Consider the following 18,092-nt stretch of genomic DNA (forward strand, 5'->3'; position numbering starts at 1 on the left):
CAATTTTTTTTATCAAATTCGAAGAAATTACTATATACATTAGATGAGATGGAAGGAGCCATAGGGTAATTTAACTATTACTTTGGACTGCTTTCTCTTGAAGTAGTTAAAAGCTTTCATCTAAAGTTAATAAGAAAAGTATAGTGACATGCAAAGAGATTAACTTGAAACAATAATGAACGAAGTGTCACTAAATGCATGAGTGTGACGTGCAAAGAGAGATGCCAAACTTGTCATCAAACACTTCATTCTTGTTCCTCATTTTCCACGAAACTGAAACAAGCATCTTTTTCGGTCTCTCGATTTAGCTAAAATTGACTTAGTTTTAGGGTTACTCCAATTATTGATCACTGAATTGAAATCATGAACAGCAAGTGGTTGTTTTTATTACTTGAATGTTAGTTTTGGGGTTTCAGCAGTCTGTATCTTTGCTTTTCACTTGGTGGATTTTTAGTTAAAATTTAGGTCTCTTTTGGACTGTGAATGCATACTGCATGCGCTTAATTTGGTATGAAGAAAGTATTTTTGTTGTATACCCTATAAACAAGGATTTTGGCTTTATTAGCATTGTTCCACCCTTTGCTTCCCGAGCAAGTTCCGATCAAAAATCACTTAATACGGGATCATTATTTTTTTTTTTTAAAGATATGTCAACTGATAAGATATACAAGTACTCCACTGTTTTTTTTACGTGAGATTAAGACATGATATTATGTATGACTCAATCTCGTGACGGATCATTGTAACGATTGTTCACCCTATCGAATCCATTGCAACGCTAGACATAAAATCGAGCAATTAAAGAGTTGCATCGCTATGATATCACTTATCAAGAAATCATTATTTTTTCCCAAAAGACATCGAATAAAATGTGCAGTGCCACCGCTCCTAGACTCCATGACCTTTTTTATTTAAGATTAATGTCTCTCATCTTTTTAAAGTGTGACATTATTTCTCATTTTATTATCTATTATTTTAGTACTTGGACCACAATTTTTTTCATGTTTATCCTAATAAATTAATATGCATGATGATAAAAAAAATCCTCAATATTTTTCACCTTTTAAGTTACACCCTTAAAGTTTTTTACTTAGCAATTTAAAACCTAAAGTTAAAAATAAAAAATACATAATAACTTAACATTTACCTTTTAAATTTATTCTTAAAGTTGTCATGTCATATCAATAAAAATATTGATAATTAATTGATCATCAATTTATCATAAAAAATTATTTAAAAGTTAAAATTTTAAATTATTATATTAATCATAATAAGAAGACGATTGATCATATCTATCAATAAGAATATAGTAATAATATTATGGCAAAAGGGTAATTTTGTCTCTATAGTAAATTCATTTTATCATTTTCGTCATTATCGTATTTTCACATTAATTTAGTCATCAGAGTTGTTCAATTACATCATTTTATATCGTACTCCTAACTTAAAATCCTAAATTGAGGATTTTAAGTTAGGGCTTAAGATTTATAATTCATGGTTTAGAGGTTATGGGGTGATGGTTTAGGGTTATTAATTTAGGATTTTAAGTTAATGGTAGGGTATAGAATGATACAATTAAATAATTTTGAAATCTAAATTGATGCGAAAATATAATAAACACGAAAATAATACATTAAGTCTATTACAGAGACAAAGATAACCCTTACGCCTAATATTATTCATGAAACATATATAAGCCGATACGTGTTACGTTATTATTGGTTGACATTGTTTGTTGTTAGTCGGTAAATTGTTAGACAAACCGAGAAAACATATATATTTAGGTATTAAAATAGGAAATGAGAGGCTAAATTGATGAGTTTCCGCTTATAGGCGTACATAATCACGGACGGATCTATTAGATACACGGGAGGGCTGTAGCCTCCTCAATGATAAAACTTTTTATATTTAATTTAAATAATTATAAATCATCTCTTAATTTTAAAAAAGAATTATACTTTATTTCTGTCGAGTCAAAATCCTTGTTCCGTGCATGTACATAACAAGGCTGTGGGCAGCGGTCAAGTGGTGAAGTCCGACTTTTGTTTTTGAATATCATAATTATGTAATCATGTTATGACAATGCATCCTCTCTGTTTAGTATAAATGTTTTGGAGTTAGCTGTTGAACTGTGGCGGCACACAGTATTCTCTCCTTCTCCAACACCCCTAAAGCCTTCGCCTTTCGAGGTTTGATCCCAGTTTTAGATTCCCTGTCTCATCTCTTGGTTTCTGCTTATAATTTTCTTTAAAAAAACACTGACAGATTTATGTTAATTAATTACACCTCTGTGCTACAAACCTTATAAATGGATGGAAGGTTTGGGGAAGACCAAATTGTTGTTGTAACCAAGGCCATGTTCGTTTGTTTTTGTTTTTACTTTGAAAATCAAGGTGGGACTACCCCTAATTCTTTTATCTTAATATTGGTTCAAAGCATTAATTCAAGCAATTATACGTAATTAAGATCAAATATTATAAAGGGTAATTTATTTAAATTTAAAATAATAAAGACCTATTAAATATTTAATCTAATTTTTTTTAAAAAAAGTCTAATTTAATTTAAATTTAAACTGTTATGAACCTAATTACCATTAAACTAAAATTTTAAAGAGACAAAAACCTCTCCCACTCTCCATATATCTTCGTTCATGTCCCTAGTAGTTCTTCCAAATTCAAGGCATGCATATGACATTCCCCATCTTATAACCAAAAATACATTACTCAATCAATAATTATTTAATTTGAATTTCTTTCATTTACTCAATCAATAAATATCTAGCTCGAATTTTGTAAATGCAAAAATATTAGAAGGCAGAATGAGACTGTGATTTAATATTAGAAAGGATAAAATTATTTAATTTCAGACTTAACATAAATCTAATAACTATTTAAACTCAATAATTGAAATACAACTTATATTAACAAATATTCAAATTAAATAAAACCAAAGATGTCATTTGACAAAAAAAAATGAGAATACAATATAATAAATATTTAAATTATATATATATATATATTATCTCCAAAACTAAATCAGCATGACTCAATTTTGAAACTGGTCAAGACTTTTATCACAATTGAGATAAAAGTTTAGACCTAAAAATTACATTACTTATTATTATTTTGAATAGTTTAAGGTGGAAACAATGTAATATAAATATATATTTTTTGTTAGCCGTTAATAATATGTACATACTCGCAAACGCAATTGTTTGAACTCTAAATTTTTAAGGAAAACAATATTTTATTTAACTAATAAGACAACTTGACGAGTTATTATAATTATTATTATTATATTTTAGGTTATATTTATAATATATATAACCATATCATGCGTAAGATTGTAAGATCATCGTTAAGTTGAAAATTTTGGAGGGTAATTAAGATTGCTATTTTTCTTCCTTTTTACTTTTTCTTTTTGATAATTCCTTTTTATTACTTTTGAAAATAAATAAACAAAAGACACAAGTCAAGGAAGGGTTGATTAGGATCTAGGGATCCATTACAGAATTCCACATGCATGCTTTGGCTTATAAAAAGTTGGAGAATATATGCCTTTTTTTTCAAACACAGTTATCTTTTATCTTATTTATTTATTTATATTAATATTTTTTAAAATGATTTGGGGTACGTATGACACAACCTATATGGTCCTGTTACATTTAATCTAACCTTTTGTAAAGCCATATCATATCTGAATATTCTAGGATATTAGTGGCAGTTACTTTATGTTATAATTTCAAATAACTGAAATAATTATTCGTAGTCTTTATATATCATACACAGAGAAGTAATATTTAGTTATATAATATAAAACTAAAAAAATTGTAACAAAATTAAAACAATTGTCTTGTTTTACATTGGACGTAATTAGATCATATCAAGCAGGTGTCATTTTGTTGACTGTGCCATTATGTATAATTAAACGAAGAAACAAACAACAACATAAAAACAACTGCAATAATTTAGGGTTGTAATCAAAGTGCTTCAAGATATCCAGGTTTCATATGATTAAGCCTTTAATATTGTTAATTTGGGATGAGTTGTTGACACGTAACATGCATAATCGATTCTCTTACCTTGTTTCCTTGTTGAGTGGACCTATATTTTGCGTTCTTCTTAACAACACAAAACTTTTATCAATAAAAAAACAATCACTCATGCAATTAATGTCATATAAGAAGATCAAAGATTCTCTTTTTGGCTTTGTTAAAAAAACACTAAAGATAGCACTCTTGGTATGGGCATGTATCATGTCGAATTTTTTTTATCGATTTTAATTTGATTTTGGTATTTTATCTCTTTATTAGTCTTTAACTCAATTTAAATTCAGAAATGTTTTATTTGACCCAAAATTTAATTCAATTTTTAAGATAAAAACTTGCACTTGACTCAACTCAACAAAAATATATATATAATTCTAATTTTTATTAGATAAAGTAAGGTCTAATTGAAAAAAATATAGAGGGAGCAATATTATTGTAATTATCTCTAAATATATAAGAGATAATTATATTATTATCTCAGATCGAGTGATTCAGAGTTTTTTTTACCATAAATCTAAACTTGACCCGATCCAACGTTATCATTAAAAAATGTTCCAATCCGAATTTAAATATAAAAACAACTTTATAAGATAGGATCAGAACCCCAAATTCGAGTCTCATATCCATTCTTATGATACATCACTCCACTTTCTCTCATATATGAAAGGACTATAGTTATTAACAATAACAAAATAAAAAATTTAAATGGCAAAAGGGTCAATTTCACCCTTGTAATATACCCAATTTATCATTTTTGTCCTATAGTATTTTCGCATTAATTTAACTCTCAAAGTTGTTTAATTGCATCATTTTATATCCTACCCTTGACTTAAAAACCTAAACTGATAACCATAAACCCTAAATCATAAGCTCATAATATCTAAATCCTAAACCTTAATATTTGGCTTAAAACTATCAATTTAGGGTTTTAAGTGAAGGTAGGGTATAGAATGATACAATTAAACAACTTCAAGAGCTAAATTGATGCAAAAATACAATATGGGCGAAAATGATAAATTTGGTCTACTACAAGGACAAAGGTAACCATTTTCCCAATTTAAATTATGATATTGAAATTTAAAAATGATGTTAATATTTTAAAATTTTATGTATCAACTAGCATTTCAATCATATTTGTACCTCCGTCTATGGCTATAAAACCTTTTTTTAAAAGATAATATAGGTAGGGACCAACCCATCCATTTCATTTTTTCCTTTAATGAAGAAATCACAAATCCATGTTCCATATACATGAATCAGAAAGAGAGTGCATGTGAGACAACAAATAATACATGGCTAAGCAAAAAATAATTATTAATGTTTTAAGTATTGAGAGCATAAATCATGCTTAAATGTAATTAAGTATTTGATTAAGCAAGGTCGCCATCGAACTTGTGGCACATAAAAGTTCCCACTAATGACATTAAAGAAGGCATGATGTGTGGGCGAATATATTTTTTGGAGTAAAGAGGTTTTAGATAGGACTATGAGGATCATTCCATTCAAAACCACACTTCCTTTCTTAAAGGAATTCAAGCATTCAAAAAGAGGCACAACTTCCACGCACCACCAATTGTGCATCAAATGGAAGAAAAGCTTGCACTAATCAATAATTAAAAAGGTCATTTGGTGGAAAAGTGATTGGTCTTTGCTATATTTATCTTGTGATATATGTAGTACAAGAATGATTAAGATAATTAACTGCGTTGGTAATAAATGAAACATTCGGAATTAACGCTAGAGTGTTTGTATGGATTTACCTATTAGAAAAATAGTGGATTAGTTGAATAATATTGATGCTAATAATAAATCATGTCGCTTGGTGAATAGATGTTAATTCTTGGTTTAAAACATTTCAATCATATCTATTAGATTTTTTAACATTAATTCTCTTCGTGAAATGTCAAGTTTCTTCATCAAATGGTTTTAATATTTCAATTCATTTTTCTCTCCACTATATAAAGGAAACTTGAGACACAACTTTGAAATAGGAAAATACTGAAAATTTCGTTCAAATTCGTTCTTTCTAGTGATAGAGAAAGACAATAATATATTTGACTATTCGTTATTGTTGTGCTTATTGATGTGATTGTTTTTATTGTATATTGGGAGACTGACATTCAATGTTACTCAAAGCATTGAGAAGAGAATGAATATGTTTTAAGGAAACTGTTCATACAGACTTCAACATCGTCTAATCAAATTTATATTTACATACGAATAAACAATTTCATATTTATTTTGCTTCGTTCGATTCAATAATAATATTTACTAATTATTATTATTATTACTATTTTATTTTTCAAATTAACGTTTGTCTAACATTATCTTGATTAAAACAATTCAAGAGTACAATGCAAATTGTTCTTCGTGGGAAAATCATTGTGTCTTGGAAATAACGTTTCTTAATTTCTTGCATGACTAAAAGGGGGAATAAGTTATTTTTTAGATAGTATCTTGGACACGTCTTGTCTTACATTGTAGATCAGACATGAGATTATCTGTGATTCAACGTTAACAATGTTTTAGTACTTTATTATTTTGATTTAGGTGTGAACCTTGTATGTCTCTACGGGGATGACTTATATTCATTTTGAAGATCGTCTTATATTAATTTTTTATGGATTTTATAATAAATAAAATATTTAATGTGAGAAAACAAAAGTAACTCCGTTAAAAGAAATTCAAACGGCGTATTTATAACCAGACTGATAATGCTTAACATTTTGTAAGCGTATTTGTTTGAATCCAAGACTTTTAAAAAGAATAATATATCATTTAATAATTAAAATCACTTGATGAGTTCAATAATTTTATTATTTTTATGGAACACAAATTACGCAGGAATAGATTCAAAAAGTGTAATCTTTAAATTGAATAATGATGAAAGGTGTTACGATGAGAATATTAATTATAGAAAAAATAATATTGTTTTGTATATATTAATTAAAGAAAGAGTTATTTCGACAATGAAACTAATGGTATCTCGCGTGGGATATGAGTTTTGTTTATTATTGTTGATTAGTTTAAAGTGATCCTAAGATGATTTGTATTTAAATTTTTCTTTTTATAAATATAATTACTTAAACTTATAATTTCAAAGAATAATAATATTTTCTTTAACCGTTAAGGTTACTCAATGAATTCATATATGAGTTTATCTGAGTAATGAGTTCTTTTGTTGAGGTGTTGTTCAACCATAATCAGTTCATGCATGTGAAGATTAGTGATCTACGAGTTGAATTGAAAAGTATTCTTGATTAATAGAAACACAAAGTACTTCTATAATAGACCTCTAGCTTTACGAAAACACAAAATAGTTTGATTAAAAAAATAAGGGTAATTTATATATTTAGTACCTCAACTATCATTTTTGCTCCATTTTGGTCACCCAATTATCTTTTTTAAAATCATACTTAACGTTTAATTTTAGTTTTATTGTGGTCGCATGTCACTAAAAATTAAGGGTAAACTACACATTTAGTATCCTAACTATCACGTTTGTTCTATTGTGGTGACTCAATTATTTTTTGTTTTAAAATCGTAGCTAACATTATATTTTGGTTTTATTTTGATCACCCACTGTTAAAAAAATAACGGTGATACTGACGTGTCACCATAAGGTAATGGCACATCATCATTGATTTTTTTTTTAATTGTCACGTTATCAATTCTATTAACTTTTTACGGTGGGTGGCCAAAATAAAATAAAAAATTAACATTAGGTATGATTTTGAAAAAATAATAGTTGAGTCACCGAAATAGAATGAAAGTGATAATTGGGTACTAAACGTATAGTTTATCCAAAAATTAATCGTGACGCTGACATGTCACCATAAAATGACACCACAGTCATTAAAAAAATAAAAAAAATACCACATACATCATAAGTAACAGTGTAATTTTGAAAAATAATAGTTTAGAGAAAAAATGAAACAAAAATGATGATTTAGATATTTTTTGGTTGCCTTCTCGATTTATGTTGTTTATCACTTAAACTAACTTATTGGTAACCATATTCGAGATTTACCTACGAATAAAAAGGGACAAATTGCTCCACCATTCATATTGTTTCGGATATATTAGGATTTTAGGTACCACCTTATCTATGCTGTCTAGATTCATTATAATGACAGGAACACGATGACATTGGCACATGTGCTAACGCAATAAGCGTTAGGTGTTCAGTCGTACCTAAACAGGGAGATACCGCCAACCTTCATGTGATCACAATTACGTATTTAAATAATAATTTACTTTTAAAATTATAATCATTATACAATAAAAATATATTATTATATAATTGTAATATTTATAAAGACTAAAGTAATACATATTATATCCGTAGTCATCATAAATAAAACATAAATTGAAAATATAATTGTAACCGTAATTTTTATTGAAAGGGATAGTATTATTTATTGTTGGTAAAGGAATACATCAAAGACATAGATATAAATCTCATAAAAAAAAATCTTTAAACCTAAATGGAAGAAAAATAAATGGAGAAAAAGATATCACAACTGTATTTTAAATTCATAATCCACTAAACATCTCATCTCTAACACCAAACAAAACACAGAAGTTGCACAACACAACTGTTCATCCTCTCCCTTGAGAACCATTGTAATGAAATCGACAACCCAATTTTCAAGAAAAACCAAGAAATGAGTAATAAGATTTGTATTTTCTAGCAACAAAGTTACATTCCCAATTGGGTTAATAATTATCCATTTAAACATTGTATAACAAGTCAAAGCCACAAGGCACCGGCGTCTTTCAACACAGGGATCAACTCCCCGCTGATATGAGTAGCCATAACTTTGTCTAATCCCCCATATAATCTCCCGCCGATGAACACAACAGGAAGCTGAACCATTTTCCGATCATTTCCGTTATCTTTACAGATCGCCTCCAGTTCATTCAAGACACCGGCCTCGTCCACCTCGTTGATCTCGTGAACCGCGGGGTTTACGCCCAGAGCCTGCAGCAAACGCCTCACTACATGGCTCATGCAACAACCCTTCCTCGCCAACACAATCACGGCGTTCTCCGATACGATATTGATCACGTCTTTCGTGCCGCCTCTTCCTCCTCGGCCTCTGCTTATTACGAGGTTGTTATTCTTACCAACTGCTGTTGATGATGGGGCACCATGGGAAGTGGTGCTGATGCATGGCAGAGGCCAAGACTTGTATGGAATTGCTTGTTGCATCCTGAAAATCAATTGTATGTATCGAAACAAGAAATATGGCAGATGAAATATATATACATATAGTGTGTGTGTCTATATATAAGCAAGTGGAGGCAAAAAGAGGGGATGTGAGTTTGCGATGTTGAAAGGGTCTGGCGTTAAATCAGTTAGGCTGACGCGTCTATGGTGGTTTAGCCTAATGGGTGACGTTTATTAGATGTCATGTTTTAATTAATAAAAATACTGGGGTAAAATACAACGCAGGCCACTAAATTAAGTTTATAATAATAACTGGATCATTTTTTTTTCTAGAAGTTGCAAATAACTCAACTAAAATATTGTTAGTCACTTGTCATCTAATATTAGTCGGAATAGTGAAATGACATGTTATAATAACAATTATAGTCCTCAAAACTTGTGTAATCTATCAATTTAATGCTAATTCAAAAATCTTTTTAATAAATTTAACCATTCATGTTTAAAAATTATATTATTTTAGTCTTTTTTATTATCATAAATTGTTTGTTCTTTTCCTATAAATAGTTATATTACTTTCCTATTATAAAAATAATTTAATAATAATTTATTACTATTTTATGATTTGATGTAATATTATCAGACAATTGTTTTATTTCGACAGACTTGATTGATTTGAAAGTATCATAAAAAAGATTAAATTGATGAAAATTTTAAATATGAATAATTAAATTTATTAAATTTGGATAAATTAAGAGAATATATAAGTTTGAAGGACTAACTTGTTGTTTTACCCAAAATGATTTCATCATCATAAGAAAACCTAGTTGCTGTGTCTTGACGAGGATGACCGTTTCTTTGTGCTTGAAAATCCAATGTATGAAAAAGGATTTGGAAATATTAATGGGTCTAATTATTGGTTGTCAAAAGGAGAGTATGTATGAGAAATAGGGGTGTAAACGAGCCGAGTCGAGTTCGAGTATTGTCGAGTTTGACTCGAATTCGAAAACTTTAAATGTAGGCTCGACTCGACTCGAAAACTCGCTAGCTTAAAATTTTCAAGCTCGAATCGAACTCGAAAGATAATATTAAAACTCGACTCGAACTCGAAAAGGCTCGAACTCAAAAAAAATTCAAGATCTTTATTGAAGCTCGAGACTCGAGCTCGATTGAAGCTCGATTTTGAGCTCGATTCAAGCTCGATTCAAGCTCGAACTCAAACTCGAATTTGATCCTTAGGGGTAAATTAGCTTTAGGCTCTCTAGATTTATGCGTTTTGTACAAAACAATCCCTCAATTATTTAAATTTTAGCTTAAATTAGTCCTCACATTTAGATTTTTCTTAATTTAGTCTCTGTTTATGATTGTTTTCTTTAATTAGTTGTGTATATTTATTTTGCATGTTGATATGTTTATGTATAAGTATGTGAATAATTTATTTATGAGCCACATAACATCATTTTGCATAATTTGTATGTTACCTTCATGGCATAACTTAAACCCTAACACATAAACCCTAAACCTTAACACATAAACCATAAACTCTAAACTTTAAACCTTAAATCCTATCACATAAACTCTAAATCCTAAACCCTAAACCTTATCACATAATTAGTTATGAGGTAAGTACAATATAATATATTGATATTAAATGCTCAAACCCTTGATATTTATGATATTTGAACCCAAAACCTCAAAATATAACAACAATTTAAAAATTAGTTATTACAAATATTTTCATTAGAAATATATTAAATATTTGTCATTAGAGAAATAATTTTTTTTTATCAATTTAAAATAAATATAAGAATATTTATTCAAAAATAATTTTTCACCATTTTCAATTCAAGAATATTTATTCATCAATAATGTATTTTTAATATATTTTTAATAATGTAATTTTTAAAAATATAAAATTATAATATAATATTTTTTCGAACTGCTCACGAACTTTTCGAGTCGAATATCGAGTAGCTCGTTTCGGCTCGTTAAGAACTCGAGTCAAGTTCGAGTTCGAGTCGAGTCCATTCGATCCGAGTATTTATCGAGCTAAGATCGAGTCGATCTCGAGTAACTCGCGATCTGTCTCGTCTCATTTACGGCCAGAAACGAAGAAAACAGTGGAATTAAGGAGAATGGTCAGCAGGCCGTGACGTTTACCCAAAATCAAAGAACAGTGTACGTAGACAGGAGAAACTTCTTCATTATAAATATCCATTGCCTTTTGTCTTGCGTATGCTTACGCCATCGTTGTGTTTCTTTCGGTCGCTGTTCTACGACAGTACGTATGTAGATATTTGTTACACGTCACCAAGTTAAGATATAAATTATAAAAAGAAATACATTTTAATTAATATTATATATATATATATTTATTATTTATATTGGTTCCATATGAGAAAAGATAGTTGATGGAGATTAATGTGACCCACACGTCTAGGGCCATGTCGGTGAGTTCAATGATGAATGGCGGACGTCAGCCAAGTGGCAGCGGTAACTGGATTAGGCTTCCACACATCAGCAAACGTGTTTATGACGTCACGTGTATGGCCCGCCACGTGAGAAGCCAGACTGTTGGCTTAGGTTACTTTTGTGTCGTTTCTTTTGTTTGAAATGTTATTCCGTCGATTACCGATTTAATATAATTTAAATTTAAAATTTATTTTTATTAATCAATTAATTAAAATTAAATATTATAAAGATCCAAGATACGAATATAACTTATTTTTAAAATCAGCACCATCTACTATTAATAATTAGTTGGTTTAGTATGATGAAATTCTAAATTTTTTAAGTAAAATAAGAGATTTGAATCTTGATGTTTGAGTATAGAACAAATTAGGTAGGAAAAATCACCCTTACCTATATAATACACAATGCAAATTAATTAATCAATATATCATATACCGATAATTATAGAAGAAAAAAATCAGCACCATCTACATCCTGTCGGTTATTGACCAACAAATGAGGATATTGATGGAAGAAGAAATAGAAAGAAAACAACAATTTATTCTTCTAGAATTTCAGTTTGATAAGAAACAGCCGGCCATCGAGACAGATTTGTACAAGTGTATGTAGTTAGGACTAAATCAAAGGTAGTTTAAACTTGTAAAATTTTACCAAAACTTGACCTGTCTTAGGTCGACTTTGAACATCGATCGGATTCATTCCCTTCTAGTATAAGCGGTGGTATGCTCGCACCGACATCTATTCGATTTTTTTAGTGTTACTAGGTATTCCGAGTGAGCATTTAATTGAATTGGATGAAAATATTTTAAATTAATTATATTTTATTTTAATATTTTAAATTAAATAGAGAAAAAAAATGAAATTCAAGTAGAATTAACTTATTAGATTTAAATTAGACTTAATTATATTTCGATCATATAAATCTCACGTGATTTTGTATTTTGATTAATACCATTCCTAAAAATAATGTTATATTTCCTCTCAACATAATTAGACGGCCAAAGAAAAAAATCCCAACGATTATTTTTAATTAAATCAAATTAAACTGAATTTGAATGTATAAAATAAAGTTTTGTGATAAAATTTAACATTCAACGATTATTAACCAAACTACTTGACCCATTGGCCTGGGTTCACCTCGCCCAACCAGGCGTGCCTGTATTCAAGCCATTGAAAGCAGTAGTTCAAAGAGAGTATCAACAAAGAAATGATATCAGCTTATGAAGATAATATAGCCAATGGCTCTTCTTTACCTCAACATATGTTCAACTGATAGCGGTTTAAACCCTAATCCTTAAGGCAAAATAAAATCCTTCCAACCTCCAGGAGACATAAAACACTTGAGTTTGTCATCACTCTGTTGTATAATGTTCCCACAATAGAATTATTGAACAAAGCATGAAAATAAAGGTAAGAAAACCAAGTTACTTTGTGTGGGATTCGAGATCCATCTCCTGAAGGTTCAGCAATAGATCCTTTGAGTTCAAGAAGACTTTGTTGGCTGAATTTGCAATGGTCTGTGCAATTTCTCTGGAAGCTTCGATTTTCCTCAATGTGATGAATGCTGGATTCTTTGCAATTGCTTGACCAATGAGTTGGGCACTCTTGGCTTCTCCCTGGATACCACACGAATAAAAGGATCAGCCCATATACAGCAAAACAAAATCTCTCACTTTAACAAGAATAGCAGAAACTGGCATCCAAATCTGCCTGAATGCTCCCATTGAGCAGCATTTATCATCTAATTTTGCAATAAAACTTATTAGCTTTTTGGTTCTTTATTTACTTCCTTTCTTTTTCCCTCTAACCATAACTACAAAAAGCAAAGTGTCTGAATCCAATTTTATGTATCTCACCTGTGCTCGGATAACAGCACTTTTCTTGTCCTGTTCAGCTTTTTCCACGATAAATTTAGCTCTCTCAGCTTCTTGTGCAGCCACCTGTTTAGCCTCAATTGCAGCAGTGAATTCCTTTCCAAAGGTCAGACTTGTAATGGACACATCATCGAGTTGAATGTTGAAGTTAGCTGCCCTCTCAGTCAAAATCTTCCGAATTTCCTTGCTAACATTCTAAAATTTGCAATAGTTCAACTTCACACTATTAATCCAAAAAATTATTGCATAGAAATGCATGACAGGATATTTACCTCTCTCTGAGTAATGAGTTGGCTAGCATTGTATTGAGCAACAACAGCTTTCAAAGTTTCATGAATGATTGAAGGCAGGACCCTCTCGTTATAGTTCTCACCAAGGGTTCGATAAATTTCAGTTAACTGATTTGACCTAGGACGAGTGAGAACTCGAAGCCCAATCTTGACCTGAAGAGGATAGCTCAGAAGCAGGTTTATGAGTAACTAAGGCATTACTTCCTACAACATTTTTCTATTTTCAATTTCCACCTAATATAACATCCGAAATGCACATATGTTGTATCAACAAGGGAAAAGAACAAAAAGACCTCAAGGTTACTCCACCACAGAGCCGTACATACTCAATCATTCAGGATGAAGCCAGGAACGTCACTTTGGGGGCGGGAAGAGGAAAGTTAGGATAAGAAAAAACATGAATATCAGAGTATGTATACAAAATATATTATTTCTACAATTAATTTTGCATGCAAAATATAGCAACTAATATATATTTTTAATTAGTGCTGTTTTTCTAGTAAGCCTCGATGTTGAAATTGGTAATAACATATTCACCGTGTTAATTGAAAACGTAAATTAATAATTTAAGTATTTAAACACTATGCTATGGTTGCATTTAGAAATTTCGATTTTCAAAAAGTGGACTTGGATATAAAAGATATAGTTGTATGATGTACCATATATGATAAATTTTCTAATTCATGGATTTGTCGGGGACATATTTAGTGCTGAATTTGAAATTCCTATAGATATTTGTAGACTTATAGATTCATGTCTTCATCCATTACAAATATATAATCATATTGAATCTTAATTAGATTATATATAATCCATGTATTTCATATTCACATTTTCTATAGAAAAAGAAATCCAAACCCAAAATTTCAAATCCGTGTTTTTTTCCAAAACACGCTATCCAAGAAAAAACTACCTTATCTCACCGGCATTAGAGCATGCGTTTTGAGACATGAAAATAAAATAGGTCACAAATTTAGTTTATAAGCCTAATTAATGTCATTATATAGATTTAGAGAACTAAAATGCAATGAGAAAATTAAAGGGAAAAAATTCAACTGAAAATTGGAAATTAGATTTACCATCTGGAGATCACGACTCCCAGAAGTACTCTCAACTAGATGAGGTCTTACACGGACATCATAGATGATAGGCCTCTCAAACCATGGTATCATAAGGTGTGTTCCCTCAGAATAAACCTGCAGAAACAAGAGTTAACTGCATGACATACTGCTAGAAGAAGCAAAGGCAAAAGAGGGGAAAAATGTAAACGAGAATGTTAATAGGACACCGGGAAGAGTTCTAGTCATGCAAGAAAGAATGGCATAATGCTACCAGCTAATCAACTCCATATAGAAGCTATAGCCATTGTTTATATGCAGAGTACTATAATATCCACAAACAGCAGATATAGGTTAGGAGATACAATCTAATAAACATGCCAACTGGTATAATTATGACCTTATCTTTGATGCCCAATATCCGATTGAAAACAATGGCTCGATGCCCTCCGTCAACATTGTATAGACTATTGGCAACTCCATAGAGGCCAAGCCCACCAATGACTCCAATCTTAAGCAGAGCAGGAAGTGCTCCACCTCCAGGCATCTTAGGAACTTTTAGGTTGTTGAGATTCATTTTACTCGATGCTGAAACAATGAACCTTGGATGTCAAATTGCAGAAGAACCCAAAGGGGAAACAAATACCAAGCATCAAATAAATTTGGAACAATGAATAAGAAGACAAATAAAGATCAACCAATTAACAACAGCAAAGAAACAAAAGATCCACGTGATAAACAAAAGAGAGCATGCCTATGTCAACATTAACCCAACGTGGGATATAGAATAGTTTAAGCAACTCTAACTTAGAAAAAGAAACTATGCAAACAAATACAACTTTACAAGTGACAACCCAAAATAAAGCTTACACCTAAAAATCTGTAGTGGAGTGTAAGAAGCCATATCTTTCAGAAAGAAGGGTAAGAAGCCAAACCATTTCCTCAACATGAAAATACAATATGTTGTCTCCACAAAGAACACAGCCATTGATAAAAAGAAAAAAGAACATAGCACAGCCAAAACTAGTTGATTGATACAATTTGTTGCTAAACAATCTATATATGCATTATATTTAAACAAAATTTCCATTCTTTTCAATCGGATTCGGTCAAGCACGTTAACATATCTATTCCAACATGGCCATCTACACGCCTACTCAAATTTTTCATTAAGTAAAATGCAAATATGTTTCCCTCAACAACATAGAAAAAACAACAAAACCCAGTCCTTACGATGTCAAACCAAACCACAAAAGTATAAGTAAAAAAAATTAAAGTAAGACCCTCAAAGCTAACAAATTCTTTTACAATCTAGCTCCAAAAGAACAGATGTTGCCACATTAGACAGCGGCGGCTAGCACTGCCTTGAACAAGAGATATGAGCTAATAGAAGAAATACAAAAGAGGGAAACCGAAACCACTAAGTTTAGCAACAAAAAGTTGATTTCTACGCTTCCGCCCAAAATTTCTAAGCAAACAAATGAAGAAAATATAATCTAAAACTTTTTCTCTGAAAAAAGAATGAGAAAAAAAGGAGGAAGGTGCAGATCGAAATACCTGTAAAATGGTGAAAATAAAGGAATAGAGGGATTCGGGGTTAATGAAGGAGAAATATAGGGTTTAGGGTTTTATATTTTGGGTTTATGGTTTAAGGATCCGACGCGCTAGTGCCTATTGGGATTAATTAAATCAAAATGTTTAAATTAATTAATTATAATTTTAAGATTTTAGATCAAAATATTTATTTTTTTACACGAATATAAATTAATAAATATTAGAATAAATAAATAAATTATATAATATAAATATTATATTAAATTCTCAGAAACAAAACCTTGTCTCGCATCATACTAAAATTTAAAAAGTAAACCAAGAAAAGGAATTTAATTTCTTTATTTATGGACGTCAGTAGGGTATTTTAGGTGAGTCGCAATGGAATTTATGTAAGTTAGGAGAAGTGGTAGATGAGTCACAATTCTAAACAAGTATAAAATGGTTTTTGGCGGGATAGGGTGACCAAGAATAGGGATGGCAAACAGACGGGTCAAGTACGGATATTTCCTCCATAATCCTCATACTCACCTAATATTTTTTAATCTACCACTCATGATGGGTAAAAATTTTCAAATCCACACCCGCCCACGTAAGTACATTCTCAAATCCATCTTCACACCCACTACTCAACTGGAGACGTATTTGGCTAGACCCGCCTGACAGCAAACTTAAGTTATACATAATCCACAAACATAAAATAAACACGTCCATTAAGAAACATAATAAAATAAAGAGAAAATCGCCTCAGTGACCAAAAAAAAGTTATAATATACGATTTTAACCAACTTTTTTTGGATTTGCCAAAATGACCAACAAAATCGCAACGCGAAATAAAAATCGCAACGCGATCCCCAGAATCGCAAATCAGTTTCCAAAATCGCAACGCGATTCTTGAAAATCGCAATGCGATAGTACAAATTCGCATTGCGATTTTCCAAAATCGCAACGCGAATATGAAAATCGCAACGCGAACACATAAATCGCAACGCGTATCCGTAAATCGCAACGTGTATCCGTATATCGCAACGCGTATCCGTAAATCGCAATGCGTATCCGTATATCGCAACGCGTATCCGTAAATCGCAACGATAATCCGTAAATCGCAACGAGAATCTGTAAATCGCAACGATAATCCGTAAATCGCAACGAGAATCTGTAAATCGCAACGATAATCCGTAAATCGCAACGAGAATCTGTAAATCACAACACTGAAATTTTGGGTATATAACACTGAAATCATAAACTAAATCCCTAAATCGCAACTCATTCCATCTCCATCTATCACTCTCTCCGGCGACATCCGTTCCTATATCCAACGACATCCTTCCCAATCCGGCAACAGGTTTTAGTTTCGCAGCTCGTCTGTTTAGTAAATTAATTTACAACCATGAAATCATCTAATGTTGATCATGTTTGGATAGATTTGTGTTTTGGAGGGTCATGGGATAATGTTCATGGTGTTTTACAATATATGCCTTTACCCATGAATCTTCAACTAAAATTGTCTTTACAAAAGTTAACTTATGAAACTCTAATGATACGTGTTTCAAATAAATTGAATTTAGAGCCCCTAAGTGGATTTAGGCTATCTTATCAGAGAAATGGTAAAGTTTATTTGTTAACCGA

At 30.7% G+C, this 18,092-nt stretch overlaps 2 protein-coding genes across 3 annotated transcripts; both read right to left on the reverse strand.

The window, feature by feature from the left end:
- Positions 1–8,716: 8,716 nt before the first annotated feature.
- Positions 8,717–9,330, reverse strand: LOC120215054 (monothiol glutaredoxin-S9-like). 2 transcript variants are annotated; one of them, XM_039212844.1, is made up of 2 exons: positions 9,193–9,330; positions 8,719–9,150 (listed from the first exon to the last, which is right to left on the reverse strand). In XM_039212844.1, the coding sequence occupies exons 1-2, from the start codon at positions 9,261–9,263 to the stop codon at positions 8,802–8,804; spliced, it is 420 nt and encodes a 139-aa protein (XP_039068775.1). In that variant the 5' UTR covers positions 9,264–9,330; the 3' UTR covers positions 8,719–8,801. The 2 variants fall into 2 exon arrangements, with proteins under 2 accessions (XP_039068774.1, XP_039068775.1); XM_039212843.1 differs by having other exon boundaries at positions 8,717–9,323.
- Positions 9,331–12,987: 3,657 nt separating this feature from the next.
- On the reverse strand, positions 12,988–16,489 carry LOC120215198 (prohibitin-1, mitochondrial). Its single transcript, XM_039212932.1, has 6 exons — positions 16,470–16,489; positions 15,313–15,500; positions 14,934–15,050; positions 13,837–14,007; positions 13,547–13,759; positions 12,988–13,306 (listed from the first exon to the last, which is right to left on the reverse strand). Exons 2-6 carry the CDS (start codon positions 15,487–15,489, stop codon positions 13,115–13,117), a joined length of 870 nt encoding a protein of 289 aa, XP_039068863.1. The 5' UTR covers positions 15,490–15,500; positions 16,470–16,489; the 3' UTR covers positions 12,988–13,114.
- Between the last annotated feature and the right edge of the window lie 1,603 nt (positions 16,490–18,092).

The sequence above is a fragment of the Hibiscus syriacus genome, unplaced genomic scaffold (genome assembly GCF_006381635.1).
Source record: "Hibiscus syriacus cultivar Baekdansim isolate YM2019G1 unplaced genomic scaffold, ASM638163v2 tig00110114_pilon, whole genome shotgun sequence".
NCBI lineage: Eukaryota > Viridiplantae > Streptophyta > Magnoliopsida > Malvales > Malvaceae > Hibiscus > Hibiscus syriacus.